The 14,986-nt window shown below is 48.7% G+C and overlaps 1 protein-coding gene across 3 annotated transcripts in view; it reads right to left on the reverse strand.

The window, feature by feature from the left end:
• Nucleotides 1-14,986, reverse strand: part of LOC146801783 (E3 ubiquitin-protein ligase TTC3-like) — a 1,211,260-nt gene that overhangs the window by 1,173,056 nt on the left and 23,218 nt on the right. For all 3 annotated transcript variants that reach the window (XM_085621275.1, XM_085621274.1, XM_085621273.1), the window contains exon 3: nucleotides 10,516-10,561. In XM_085621275.1, coding sequence (XP_085477401.1) covers nucleotides 10,516-10,561 — 46 coding nt within the window. The remainder of the gene's footprint in view (nucleotides 1-10,515; nucleotides 10,562-14,986) is intronic.

Genomic DNA, 14,986 nt, shown 5'->3' on the forward strand with positions numbered 1-14,986 from the left:
TACCTATCTTAGGGTTATTTCTATTTATGTTAACTATATTGTGTGGTCAAGGGGATTGATATTATTGCTGTCTTTAACGTCTGGCCACAAGTCCTCTGACTGTAAGGGATGATGTAGGCTTCTACTGTACAGCAAATACCGGGTCCAGGAGTGCTCCATTAAATGGTAAGAGGGGTCCAGATGACTGGCAAGACTGTTGTAGTACTTTGGTCATAAAAGTTGACTTTGGTCTTGACGGTCGGGAGAAGAGGTTGAAAAATATCCACAGCCTTGCAAATCACAGGGTGGTGTGAGATCACCTCAATTGATTAGGGACAGAGTGATGGACTCTCCATTTCTCGTTCCGAGGAGAGTCCTATCTCCTAACATTTTCTGAATGTTGGAGTCTTGGCCAAGAGGTGGCATGAATTTTACAGGGTCACTGCTATCATCAATGTTGTGTCCCTCATGTTCCAGGGGGGACAGAGGCATGACCAAACACATTGTAAATGGTCTTACTGCACAAGTTACTTGCCTTCGGTAACAATATATCTGTAAGAAACATTAGTTAGTTAGATTCCTTACCTTAGACTATCCCCAGGCGTCAGACAGGATCTGGAAAGATTTTGTGTCAGCAGTGCCCCTGCGCGTCGGTAGGCATCGTCTGCGGCTCCGTGTCCATTGTCAGCGTCGTGATCGCTGGGATGAAGTTGCCGGAGTACTTAGACGCCGCCGTCGCGCGCTGACGTCAGTTCTGTACATAGCTTTCCGTGCCAGGAATGCAGAGCCATGCACGAAACCGACACTGGTGCCATGAAACTAGGGCCCTGAATGGGATGACCTTAACCCTAGATATCGGTTCGCAGAACGGGGAGGATGGGTGGGGCGGTAAGGAATAACTAACTAATGTTTCTTACAGATATATTGTTACCGAAGGTAAGTAACTTGTGCATCTGAAAGAAACACGTTAGTTAGATTCCTTACCTTAGAATAGATATCCCTGCAATACCAACCCCGGTGGTAGGTCTGCGAACCAAGATCACACCAGGAAGTCCTGGAGAACGGAACGGCCAAAGAAGCCATGTCTACGGCCTTGGCTGCCCAGGCAGTAATGCTTGGCAAACGTGTGCAGCGAGGCCCACATAGCTGCCTGACAAATGTCCCAAGGCAGTAGTAGCCGTGTGGAATGGGCCCTCAGCTCCACAGGAGGATCCTTCTTAGCCAAGGAATAACAGACCTTAATGCACAAAACGACCCACCGAGAGATGGTTCGCTTGTGCACTGCCCGCCCCTTCTTAGCGCCCAAGTAGCCAACGAAGAGTCGGTCGTCCACCCAGAACGGTTTTGCGCGATCCAGATAAAAGGAGAGCGCACGTTTTGGGTCCAGACGGTGGAGCCTCTCTTCCTCTTTCGAGGGATGCAGAGGCGGAAAGAAGGTAGGCAAAGTGATGGTCTGCCCGATGTGGAAGGGCATGACAACCTTTGGCAAGAAAGAAGGACGAGTACTTAAAACCACCTTGTCTGGATGAACAGAAAGGAAAGGAGGTTTAGAAGAAAGAGCCTGGAGCTCACTCACTCTTCTGGCAGAGATGATGGCAACCAGGAAAGCAGTCTTGAGAGTCAGAAGACTAAGAGGACACTTATGAAGTGGCTCAAAGTGAGCACTCATCAGATAAGTTAACACCAGATTCAAGTCCCACTGAGGCATTACAAAGGGAACAGTAGGAAACATGTGAGCAATGACTTTCAAGAATCTATTTACAACAGGGAACTTGAAAAGAGAAGGCTGATCAGAAAGCCTCAAGACGGCTGAAACAGCTGAAAGATATCCCTGCTGGGCCAGGGAAAGAAGAAAGAGGAGAACCTCAGAAAGAGGGGCGGAAAGGGGATCCACAGCCTTTGCTGTGCACCATGCCACAAATTTGTTCCACCTGCAGGCGTATACCATTTTAGTGGAGGGATGCCTGGCTGCCAGAATGACATTACAGACTTCAGGAGGCAAGTCAAATGGCATCAACTGCCGCCGCTCAATCTCCACGCATGGAGGTGGAGGCTGGACAGGTTCGGGTGGAGGACCGTCCCCTGCTGCTGCGACAGAAGGTCCTCCTGAAGAGGCAGTCGAATGGGGGGGGGGGGGGATACCAGTATCTTCGTGCCCAATCCGGAGCCACAAGGATGACTTGGGCCCGGTCGCCCCTGATCTTCTTCAGCACTCTGGACAGAAGTGGTATAGGCGGAAAGGCGTATAACAGACCGCAACTCCACTCGCGACAAAAAGCATCTCCGAGCGAGTGCCGCCTTGGAAATTCCAACGCGCAGAACTGAGGACATTGCGCGTTCCCTTTGGTGGCGAATAGATCTAACCAAGGCTCTCCCCACTGCCGAAAGAGACCTTGCGCCACGTCCGAGTTCAGATGCCACTCGTGGTCCATCATGCACCGACGGCTGAGTTTGTCCGCCCTGGCGTTCAGAGAGCCCACCAGGTGTTGAACCACCAGGGTGATGCCCTGATGTTCCAGCCATGTCCAGAGGCGCAGAGCCTCCTGAAAAAGGTCCACGACCCCACCCCGCCCTCTTTGTTGCAATACCACATGGCGGTGGTGTTGTCCGCGAACACATGCACTACACTTCCCCAGACAGAGGGAAGGAATGCCTTCAGTGCAAGCCTGATCGCCCGCAGTTCCAATAGGTTGATATGGAGCCGGGACTCCGCCAGAGACCAGAGGCCTCTGCTCCCCGCCTCTCCCATGTGGCCTCCCCATCCCAGGAGGGACGCATCCGTCACCACTACGTGCTCCGGTTGGGGTAGGGATCTGCCACTGACCCAATCGCGGTCCGTGAGCCACCACTGCAACTGTCTTGCAGTACCCTTCGAGATCAGGACATGGTCGGACAGGTTGCCCTGATGTTGAGCCCACTGGAACTTCAGGTCCCACTGCAGAGCCTGCATCCGCCACCTGGCGTGATGTACAGGCAGGATGCAGGAGGCCATTAGACCCAGCAGCCGTAGGGCCATCCTGACCGAAACTCGGGATAAAGGTTGAAACATCGGAAGAGCCTGAATATCCCGAACCCACTGTTCGGGAGGATAGACCCGAAACTGCGCAGAGTCCAGAACCGCTCCGATGAAGAGGAGCTTCTGGGAGGGACTCAGATGTGACTTCGGCACGTTGATGGAGAACCCCAGCGAATGCAGGAGATCCGCCGTAGTCTGGAGGTGGGAGACGACTGCCTGGGGCGAGCCCGCCTTCAACAACCAGTCGTCGAGATAGGGGAAGACTGGGACCCCTATTCTGCGCAGTTGAGCTGCGACCACCGCCATCACTTTCGTGAACACACGAGGGGCACTGGTGGGGCCGAAGGGGAGCACGTTAAACTGAAAGTGCTCGTGGCCTACCGTGAACCACAGGTAACGCCGGTGGACCGGCAGGACGGGGATGTGGAAATAAGCGTCCTGCAAATCCAACGCTACCATCCAGTCTCCAGGGTCTAGGGCAGCCAGAACCTGAGCTAATGTCAGCATCGTGAACTTCTCCTTCCGGACAAAGGCGTTGACGCTCCTGAGGTCCACGATAGGGCGTAGGACCCCTTTGCCCTTCTTGGGAACCAGAAAGTAGTGGGAGTAACAACCCCGTCCTACTTCTGGGCCAGGAACGCACTTGATGGCCCCCTTGGCCAAGAGGGCCGTAACTTCCTCTTGCAGAAGTTGCAAGTGATCCCCCGACATGCGGTGGTACTGCGGTGGCATGGCTGGAGGGGCCGCCTCAAAGGGGAGGGAGTAGCCCCTTCGGACGATTTGCAGCACCCACCTGTCTGAAGTGATGGTAGGCCATGGCGTGGAATGGGCCTGAAAGCTCGGACTAGGAAGGCTTTGAGGCAGATGCTGCGGGAGCGGATGTGGACTGACTGGCTCTCTGTCCCCCAGTGCCGCCACAGCGGAATTCACATCCGCAACCGCGTTGAGGCTGGGTCTGCGGCCTGTGGCTGGACGAACGTGCGGGGGCACCCCTTCCTTGGCCACGAAAGGGGCGAAAAGCAGAAGTGTGCTGGCGCTGGGCCAACAGACCCAAGGACTTGCCCGTAGCCCTGGAGTCCTTAAAGCGCTCCAACGCGCTATCTGCTTTGTCGCCAAAAAGGTGACGGCCATCAAAGGGCATGTCCATGAGAGTGCTCTGGACATCCCCTGAAAAGCTTGTGGACCTCAGCCAGGCGTGAGGACGAATTGCCACCGTTGTTGCAATCGCTCTGCCCAGCGAGTCCGTGGTGTCAAGTCCACATCTAATGGAATACCGTGCTGCATCACGCCCCTCAGCAAGAGCCTGGGCGAGCCGTGTCCTGGCCTCCTCTGGACACTGAGGCAACACGTCCACCACCGTATCCCACAGAGAATGGGTGTAACGGTCCAGAAGGCATGCGGTATTAATGGACCGCAACCCAAGACTGAGTGAGGAAAACAGTTTCTTGCCAAACTGTTCCATCGTTTTGGATTCCCGGTCTGGAGGTGCGGACGGGAAGGCGGTTTGGGACATGGAGGACTGGATAACCAGACTCTCGGGGTGGGATGTACGGACAGAAAGCAGGGTTCGCGCGGAGCAGGGCGGTGGCACCGGGCCACGTTCCGATCCACATGAGAGACTGTGGAGGGCTTGGACCAAGTGCCCAACAGAACATCAGTGAGGGCCTCATTAAACTGCAGCAGAAGCTCCGAAGAGCTTACTGGCAGTTGAAGCACCTCAGTGAGGAGGTTAGTCCTCATGGCCGCTGCAGGGAGCTCCAGGCGCAAGGCCTTGGCCGCCTTGCGCAGCACCACAGCATAAGTAGCACCCTCCTCCGTAGCCACGTAAGGAGGAGAGATGAAACCAGTGTCAGGCGAAGTGTCTAGACCACTGGCCTCCCCCAGCTCATCTGCCCAGTCCTAACTTAACTGGCACTGCTGTGCCAGAGGGTCCTCAGACCCCTCCCAGTCCTCCCCTTCATCCGTGTCCTGGAAATCAGGCAGAAATGACGGAGCCGGGTCATCGGCGAAAGGCTCACCCATCAACGCCGGAGACGGCGCCGAGCGGCGCCACTCCGACACCAGACCCGTCCAGGGCTGAAACCAGGAACTGCATCGTCCAAGGACGGCGCCAGGAGCTACACCCTGGGGGTCGGCGCCAGCGGAGGAGTAGTGAGGTCAACTGGCGTCGACCGGGATCCAGGCCATGGATTCCACCGGGGCCTGCGGCGTCGGGACCAAAGTCGACGACGGCGCTGGGGCCGAAGCCGCCGGCTCGCTAGGACCCCCAGTCGGACCTGCGGGGCGCGCCGGCAGGACCCGAAGGCGGGAAGAGAGTCCTCATGGCCACGAGGAAGTCTTGAATCTCGGCCGGAGTCGCATGAAGCCCAGGTACCGTAGGGTGTGGGGCCGGATGCGACTCCTGCGGCTCCAGCGGAGCCGCGCGGGTGGTGCCACCTGAACCCTCGGCCGAGCCGCGCGAGGGGAGTCAGAAGAGCAATGTCGCTTCTTCGACTTCTTTTTGCCAAGCCTCGACTTACCCGAGTACGAGGACTTGGATCCCGACGAGCAGTGATGACTGCGGCTCCGCAACCGGTCATTCGACTTCCTCCTCGACCGGGACCTCGAGCGGCGCGGAGCCGACTGACGGATCTCGAGGAGCTTGCGGACCGCTCCCGCCTAGCTTTCGACGTCAAGGCCTGGCAGTCAGGGCACGACTTGTCATCGTGGTCGGCCCCAAGACAGTAGAGACACCGATGGTGGGGGTCGGTAACCGACATCGGTCGGTGACAGACGTCACACGGCTTGAACGCGGGCATCCCTACTGCCACCAGGAGTCGATGTCGACTCGAAAAAGATAGACAAAATGTCCCAAAATTTAGTAAAAAAATGACTAAGGGTGCGCTCTTCCCGGATCTGCGCTTGCTGGCATGGAAAAAAGAAGAACTGACGTCAGCGCGCGAGGGCGGCGTCTAAGTACTCTGACGACGTCATCCCGGCGATCACGACGTCAACGATGGACACGGAGCCGCAGACGACACCAACCGACGCGCAAGGGTACTGCTGACGAAAAATCTTTCCAGATCCAGCTTGACGCCTGGGGATATTCTAAGGTAAGGAATCTAACTAGCGTGTTTCTTTCAGATACACTGTTACGACCAATCGGTTTGGTCCTTCAATACTGCTGCTCTTCCAGCAATTACTGAGACTCTTTTACATGTTCAAATGGGGCCCAGTCTCAGGCACAGTTTGATTGAGTAATGGGACCAGAGTCTTTGAACTCTGAGCTGGCAAAGTCATCAGAAGTGCCAGAATTTGCATCTATTTAATTGGGGCTGGTGCCAGTTATAGCATCAGAATATGTGTTTCTGGCGAAGCTAGTGGCACTGAGGCAGGAAGTGGGCAAGTGAGGCTGAGGGAATTCCCACTGTCTGGAGTCTGAAAGGTGCCCTTAGAGGTTCCATGGTGCCTGAAAGTTCCCTGGGTGTGGAGGGGGGATATTGGGTAACCATGGCCATCTTGAAAATAATGAACATGGCATTCAACAAAAACATGCAGGATAAACCTGAGAAACCTGTGGTCCCAAATGTGGTTCCTGAAGAAGAGAAGGAGCTGGTGTTGTTGCTGAGGCCAATGGCACTACAGGAATCGTGCCTTCAGCCTAAGCTATTTCAGGCTCCAAAGACGACTCCGTAGCTGTTGGAAAATATCTGGGTGAATTATGCTCATGACAAGTGACTCTTGGAGGAGTCACTATGCCTCCTCTTCTTGCTTTCACATTCATTCTCTCTGGAGGATTTTGAGGAGAGTGAATCCAAAAACTGCAATCGGAAATGGGATTTACATCTGGCTCAAGATCTTCCCAAACGCTCACTGTGTAAAGTTTTGCTTACCTTTCTTTTATGGTTTTGGGGTACATGTGAAGGCATGACTAATACAACTTAGTGTCATGCTGTGGACCATGTGGCAATCAGGAGTCCCCCACAGGGCTTAAACTCTGAATGTTTGGGAGGAGTCATTCCAGTAGTGATACAAGAATGCTACAGAGCAAACAATGAAAATGTGCGTAAGAAGAATAAGAAAAGCAAGCTCCAGATCTGCATGGATACATGGAAAAATGGGAACTGTCATATGCACGCCAGGCAGCACCCTCCAGGTGTGGCATCATTGCCAGCAACGGCTCAGAGCCTGCGGCCTCTACTGACATACAAGTTATTGGAACAGTTTTTGGATTCTCTCTGATGCCCGATTTGTCCAAAACGTGAGGTATCTGCAGGTAGAAGTATCCATCAGAAATGGGGGTTCCTAAAAAACCTCTAGAGATGACCCAACAATCGTATCAGCAGTGGACTACACAGGTGGGCCTGGGGTTGTGGGGTAAATGAAACATTGCATGTAAGCCAGCAAGGGGGGGGGGGGGGGGGGGGGGGGAGCTCAACCAAGATTAGCAGCAGAGGAAGTGGCAATTTACCTTCATTCATTCCTGCCAAGAAGGGAAGCAAAAACAAAGGACTACATATGTGGCAACTATTACACAGCAGTGGAGCATGGCGTGATACCGGATGGGAGGGGAAGAAGGATGTGGCGCTATGGAAATAGCTACCGTCCTTGGAACAAGGGAACCAGGTTCGAGTCTCCGCGATTCATCCTGTGATTCTGGGCACATCACTTAAGCTCCCTTTCCTTAAAAAAAAAAAATAATGTGAACTTGTGGAATGTAACTGGTGCTCATGTAAAGCGATACCACCTTTGGGTCGAGGTTGAACTAATAAAGAAAATAAATAACACAAAATAACAAACAAAGAGGAAATAGTATCTCAATCACAGCGCGAACAGCCGATGGACACTAATTAACATTTATCTGTACTTACTCCATGCGCTCGCAAACAAAAGGAAGCGACGTCTCGCATATTGTGACAAATTAGAAGGCAGCAAAGAAGAGTGATAAGGATGCCAATGAATGGTGACGAACAGGTGGGCTTAAAGCCACTTTTTAGAGGTTTTTCTTACACATGAGATCGCTGCAATAGCATCAGTGCATGCATACTGCCTGCAGGTGAAGCCTAAAAACAAAGCACAATAGTTGAAACATTTTGTATGTCTGGGTCAAGTATCAAGTCCAGAGATTGATGACATTATTCACAGGGTTGTACCCTGAAATTCAGACATTATAATAAAGGATACAAGCGTAAGTGGGCAACAAAGGCCAATCAACAGCTCAGACCAAAGCTGAATGAGATACTTCTGGAAACAGGTAGAAAGACATTAAAATAAGTATGCCGTAGGCAGTGATTATCTAGCCATACTTGGTACAAAGATTGATTAATTCCAACACTAGATCACTATGTGCAGCATATAAAGTTTTAGTGGTATGTAACATTGGGAATACAGATCCCATCTGACTTATTTGTACAAAATAAGTTTATCCATTTAGAAACGTTGGTATCTGATAAAGGATGTGGCCAGAGATATGTTCATGCACATAACACTATGCCAGATGACTGTGATGGTGCAGCTATTTCCGGTTTTTCTGAAAAAGCCCCTAAACAATCCATTTTTTTCCATGTCTTGATTGAACTACAGGAAAGCGCTAGAAGATTTTTGCACTGTATAAGTAGCTAACATACAGACCATTATCAAATATCAAATGACAGGACTGCTGTGAACTGACTAAAAAGGTGTATGTGAAAGTAACATTGAAATTAAATTGGTACAATTTAAGCTTTTACTTCAAATATACTGAACCCCATTCAAACTTTAGCATGATTAACAATGGGAAAACAGAATACTGTAATAGGAGCTCAAAAGTTAGATGGATGTACATTGGCCTACTGTGGAACTAAGTGGTAAGGGTTTAGTTAGTGAAATGCTCTTACACCTGGGAAACATAATGAAACATCAGTTGGAAGAATGAACCTGAATGTACATGTGTGTGTCGGTACGGATTCCAGTCCGGCAGGAAAGTAAACAAGTCTGCTAAACTTTTTTGCAGTTGCAAAAACAACAATTGATTGACAGAATGTTGAACAACGACAAACATTCACCCCAGTACAGAGATCTGGGCCTAAATCCATCGTTTTTTTGCTCCCCATTCCATTCCAGTTTGGATCCAGCCATATGCAAATCAGTCTTGACCCTGTTCCTCATGGGAACAGTTCATCCCGAACTGCCAGGCCGGGTTCTACCTGGACTGGGAAACAAGTATCATAGGACTGGTTTCTGGGTTTCACCCCTCATCAGCCAGGCTAGCTTGACTCCAGTGGCATGGAGAGCACGGGACCCACGTCTGGGCATATCCGTCCCACTCGGGGTGACAAATGCAAAAAAAACAATTGATGGACAGAATGTTGAACAATGTCAATCATTAACCCAGTACAGTGATCTGAGCCTAAATCCATCGTTTTTTTGCAGTGGCAAGAACTACACATTTCTGTAAAGTACAAATATGTCAACTACATCAGGGGTGTTCTGATGTATATTAATGATTTATCGAATATGTTAGAATACCTATACATTTTAGGAATAGTCTCCACCTTACTGTTCAAAATGTATTAATGGGTTACAAAACAGGACTGTCCCAAACAAATGACATACTTTGACAGTCTCACTGGATTTGATAATTCCTCATTTATATGAAGGCGCTGTCACAGGTCTTGTGTATTGCATTTATCATTGGTTATTGAGAAGTGTTATCAGATCAACTGTGGTGTAAATCAGCAGCAAATATTTCCACAGAAGAACAAAATCTTCTCTTCAAAGTGCTTGAAATTAGGAACGAAGTCCAGAAACTAGAAGCTACGAAACTGAAGAGTGGTAAACTTATTGTGAGAATGACCTTGATTTTTGTACCTGTGACTTGACAAGAGAAAAGTTTGGAGTTGTTACACAATAAAGTTAACTATCAAAATTATCCAGTCAAGCATGTTGTGAATGCCTATATATAAAGTTTGGGAACTGAAAAGGGTCCTTCTGAGATATGATCAGAAACAGGACAGCAAGACGAACAGGAACGAGAAACCTATGTGTCTGTGGATGGAGCTTCCACACAAATTCTCCCAAGCTACAAAATAAAGCATCATCTGGTAGTTTTAACAAAGGTTGGGTTAAAAAGGTCCACATAAAACTGTAAAAGAGAGAAGGAGGGTGTTGTACCATTTGCTGACCTGTTGTCTGTAGCACTGTATCTAACTTGAAATTGTGCTGTGCAATACATTCAATATAATAAATACACAAAATTCTCCAAAAAATACCACGAAGAATAATTTTTAAAAAATAGACTTAAAAAATAGACTTTAGATCCCGACCACGGATTCCAATTAACAAAAGAAAAGCTGGATAAAACAGAAGGGATGGGCAGCTGACAAGCAAGATCAGAGAAGTACAATTAAAAGTCTGTGCCTTAGTTAACATAAAACAATTACATTATACCTAGAATTTTTATTTTTTAATTCTTCCATAAAGTGCCAAAACCATCAGCTTGAAAAATTCAAAGATTTGTAAAGGAAATATGATTTACATATTTTAAAAAATAAATGACTTACAGTTGTTGAATTCATATACCATGTGTTTCAAAACATTATCATGACCCTAAAAGGGAAAAATTATTTTAAGGAAGAAAGATTGCATAGATTGACAAATTTCTTAAGTAAACAAAATTAATCCAAAAATGAAAGTGCAAGCGGATATAATATAAACATTTTGCTTTTCAGCTTTCCCAACTGCTGATTTTATCTATGATGTATAGTCTCCCAAACGTCACTCTCGAAGCCCGGAAAGACACGCCAGTGACTTCCAATTAGTAACACTCATCATTCATATCTATTTGATATGGTATACAAATACCAATAACCCCATTTCTCTGTGGGAAGTTGTGCAGTATTCCAGTTTATTTCCAAGAAGAACAAGTTACTTACCTTTGGTAACGCTCTTTCTGGTGGATACTCTATTTGACAACACATTCCTCACCTTGTGAATATCCCCACACTGGAACCAGAAAACTCAAAGCAGTGCTTCTCCAGGCCAGCAGGTGCCACTGTGTCATTGCCTTGCCATTCAGGAAGTGACAACACACCCACATATAAGCACCACCCATGATAGATGAGGTCAGCTTCTTTTCTTAATTCATCTGCACCCTCAAAGATGGGTCAGACTGACCAATGAGAAATCCAGTGGGCAAGATCCTAAATAAGGATTTGTTTTCCTTCTTTTTTTTATGGAAGCAACCATACCACAGAATGGGGAGGCAGTTGAGGGACCTGCAGTAAGATAAAGTATCTGCCAGAAAGAGCACTACCAAAGGTAAGTAGCTTGTTCTTCTGATAGTTACTTGTAAGCACAAATTCCACACCTTGTGAACAGATAAGAAAGTAGTAACTCCCAAGGAGGTGGGTATGTGGAATGACGCAAACTTAAAAGTCCTGCTGGACCATGCAGGCAAAATGCCCATCTCAAAAGACCCAGCTGTGCTTTGTGAATGTATGCACTGATGTCCATGTCTGACAGATATCCAGGATAGGCACTCTGCGTGTCAACAGATATTCAGGACAGGCACTCTGCATGTCAACACATTGCTAGCCACCTTGGGCCTGGTACAGTGAGCCCACAGACTTTCTGGAGGTCGCTTCCTGGCCAATACATAGCAGATTTTGGTTCTGATAACTATCCACCGAGCGATGATCCTTTCTGTACCGTTTAGCTTTTTTTGCCCCAGACAAACCCACAAAGAGTTGATAGATCATACCGAAGTACATCGGGTGGACAATGTGAAAACTAAGCACTCTCCTGGGGTCCAAGTGATTGAGTCTTTCCTAATCCTTCAAGGGCTGAGGCGAAGGAAAAAGTTCAGAAGAGTAATGGCCTATTTGATGTGAAAAGACAACACTACCTTTGGCAGAAATGATGTTTGAGTCCTTAGCACCAGTTTGTCCCAAAAATCGTGCTATGAGGAGGATGGATCCAGATGGCCTTAAAATCACTTACCTGACATGCAGAGGTTATCGCCACCAGAAAGAGTGTTTTGAAGGTGACCAGGCACAATGGACAGTGGGGCACTGGCTCAAAAGGGGTACACTTCAGAAAGGTGAGGACGAGATTTAATTCTCAATGTAGGATTACAAAGGGTGTTGGTACAGAGATATGCTGCAAACTGTAGGAAAGTGCCTCTTTTTGACATGGTCAACCCCACTTGTTCCTCACTGGTATGGAGGCTTTTGATTGGAAGTGCAAGGGGTCCCTGCTAACCAGGCCCCCGTGCTCTTTCCCTAAAACGATACAAAATGTTGATTGTAACCCAACTGGCAGGGACTTTAGCCCACTTATTCAGACGCTGGTAAATGGTACCCCTGGTACCCAGGGCACGAGTGCTAAACAGGGTCCCCAAGGGTTGCAGCATGTATTATGCTAACCAAAGGGACACACACACAAACTGCATGCATACTGCCATTGATTGACAAATTTCTTAAGTAAACAAAATTAATCCAAAAATGAAAGTGCAAGCGGATATAATATAAACATTTTGCTTTTCAGCTTTCCCAACTGCTGATTTTATCTATGATGTATAGTCTCCCAAACGTCACTCTCGAAGCCCGGAAAGACACGCCAGTGACTTCCAATTAGTAACACTCATCATTCATATCTATTTGATATGGTATACAAATACCCATTTCTCTGTGGGAAGTTGTGCAGTATTCCAGTTTATTTCCAAGAAGAACAAGTTACTTACCTTTGGTAACGCTCTTTCTGGTGGATACTCTATTTAACAACACATTCCTCACCTTGTGAATATCCCCACACTGGAACCAGAAAACTCAAAGCAGTGCTTCTCCAGGCCAGCAGGTGCCACTGTGTCATTGCCTTGCCATTCAGGAAGTGACAACACACACACATATAAGCACCACCCATGATAGATGAGGTCAGCTCACACACATTGCATGTACTATATGTGAGTCACCCCTACACCAGGCCTTCAGAGCCCTAAGGCAGGGTGCATTATATTTCATGTCAGGACACATCTGCATGAGAAGATGTGCCCCTGTGATGCCTAGTTCCATTACTAGACATTGCAAGTGTTTAGGAAGCAATTTAAGAACATTTATGGGCACTGGTCATTACAAGTAACCCAGCTACACAATGGCTTCACTGAAGGTAATGGTGTTTGGTATCAAGCACCTTGTCTTAATGCATCTGTACTGGTTTTCAGCATCAGATTTATGAAGACATGCACCCAGAGGGTACCTTAGAGGTGCTCCTTGTGACCCAGCTAGTCACTTAGTGTAATAGCTAACTGGTATCTTCCAGCCTGCTACCACAGATGTGTTTCTGCCTCCCTGCAAGGGAGAGCCTGCGTTCTAAGAGGTCAGGAACAATGCCTGCTTGAAAGAAGATGTTCCTACCTCCTCCAGCATGTGGATAGTGTTTTAGCATATCAAGGCCAGGGGATTCAAAGCCTCTACCACCTGTGATATGTAACCCAGGCTCCCCCCCCCCCCCCAGATCTAGGGAACGCCACCCCCTGCCCTTGGGCCCATTTGGCACCAGAGCAGGCGGAAAATTAGATATTCAAGAGGCATGTTTCACTCGCAGGCTAGTCACATCCCTAAAGTATGCTACCTGAAGTGAACAGAGAAGGGTTTCACAATCTTGTTTTGGGAAAACAGACTCCTGGGTCAGGGTTATGTCCTCAGGAAGTGGTCATATAGGGGGTTTAGTCACTATAGTGGTAGGTAGCCCATTGGCTACTCCTGTATACTCCCCTAAAAGTCCCTAAAGTATTTAGGGGTCCCCCTGAAACCAGACAGATTAAACTACCTGGGAACAGAAGGACAGACGAGCCTGCATCGCGAGAGCCATGGACCTGCAAGGAAATTGGCACCAAACAATGCCTTGCTGCTTGCTCCTTAACAATTGCAAAGACCCGAATCGTCCTGCGGCCGTGCATCCTCATCAACACATGGAGGCCTGCCCAGCACTTCGACAGCCAGTTATCACCCTGCATCTGCAGGCACCTACCAAATCTACCTGGTTCACTGTGTTGTTGGCCATTGGACCCACCAAGAGAGCAATACTTCAGGAGAAGGTTTTGGTGGCTCTAGGAGGTCAGCCCAACCTCTCTGCCAAGTTTCGAGACGTGACTCTCTAGGAGCCCCCCTGCACCATACCCCGATTACCGGGGCACTTAGGCCAGCCAGGGCTTGTTCTTCTTCCAGTCCTGACACGACAGCCTTGGAAACCTTCCTGCACGTCGAGGGACTTCAGAACCGACAAGACCCACCTCTGCAGGTTTACCGACAACCTTGCTAGCCTCAAACGCAAGGGGCCGGCCAGCCAAGCACATCTGCACCAGAGCTCCCCAGCCCAAGTACACGACTTCTGAGTGCGCCCTCTTGGCCTACAGGTCCGCATGAACTGACCCTCCCTTAGGTTCAGCCAGACTTGTCTTCAAGTCCCCCATTGCAGCTTCTGTTCTAAGTCCCATTAGCTTCATCGGTGTAGTGCTCAAGGCTACCATCCCGACCAGCACTTCTGCACCCGGACACACCAAGGCAAGTAAAGGGAAACTGCTGGTGGTACTTTGGGCCTTGGCCCTCCAGCACCTTAAGTCCCAAAGGTCACCTGTAAACTCCGACCACAGGTACAGTTTTGCTAAATGTGCTTTTCCACCCATAGGTTAAGCCTAATGCTTCGAAACCGTTACCTGAACTATTTTACTGGTTCCTCCTAAAACAGATATCCCCGAATGTACTAAAGATATTCTAAAGACATTGGTGTCAGGATTCCTATAAAAATCGACTTTATTTTTCTAAATTGGTCTCAGACTTCTTCTTGTGTGTGTGAACCCTTTATTGACTGTGTGTGTAGTGTGGAAATATGGATTTTTATGAGCAGTTATGTCCCCTATCTTGGACCCCAACGGTTTCATGTATAAGTCACAAGTACATGTATGTTCCCTCCAGCTCCAGTTATGAAGACGCAAATACATGTGCGTCCACCGTCAACATGTCCTCTTTCAGACCC

Source organism: Triturus cristatus, chromosome 8 (genome assembly GCF_964204655.1).
Source record: "Triturus cristatus chromosome 8, aTriCri1.1, whole genome shotgun sequence".
Taxonomy (NCBI): domain Eukaryota; kingdom Metazoa; phylum Chordata; class Amphibia; order Caudata; family Salamandridae; genus Triturus; species Triturus cristatus.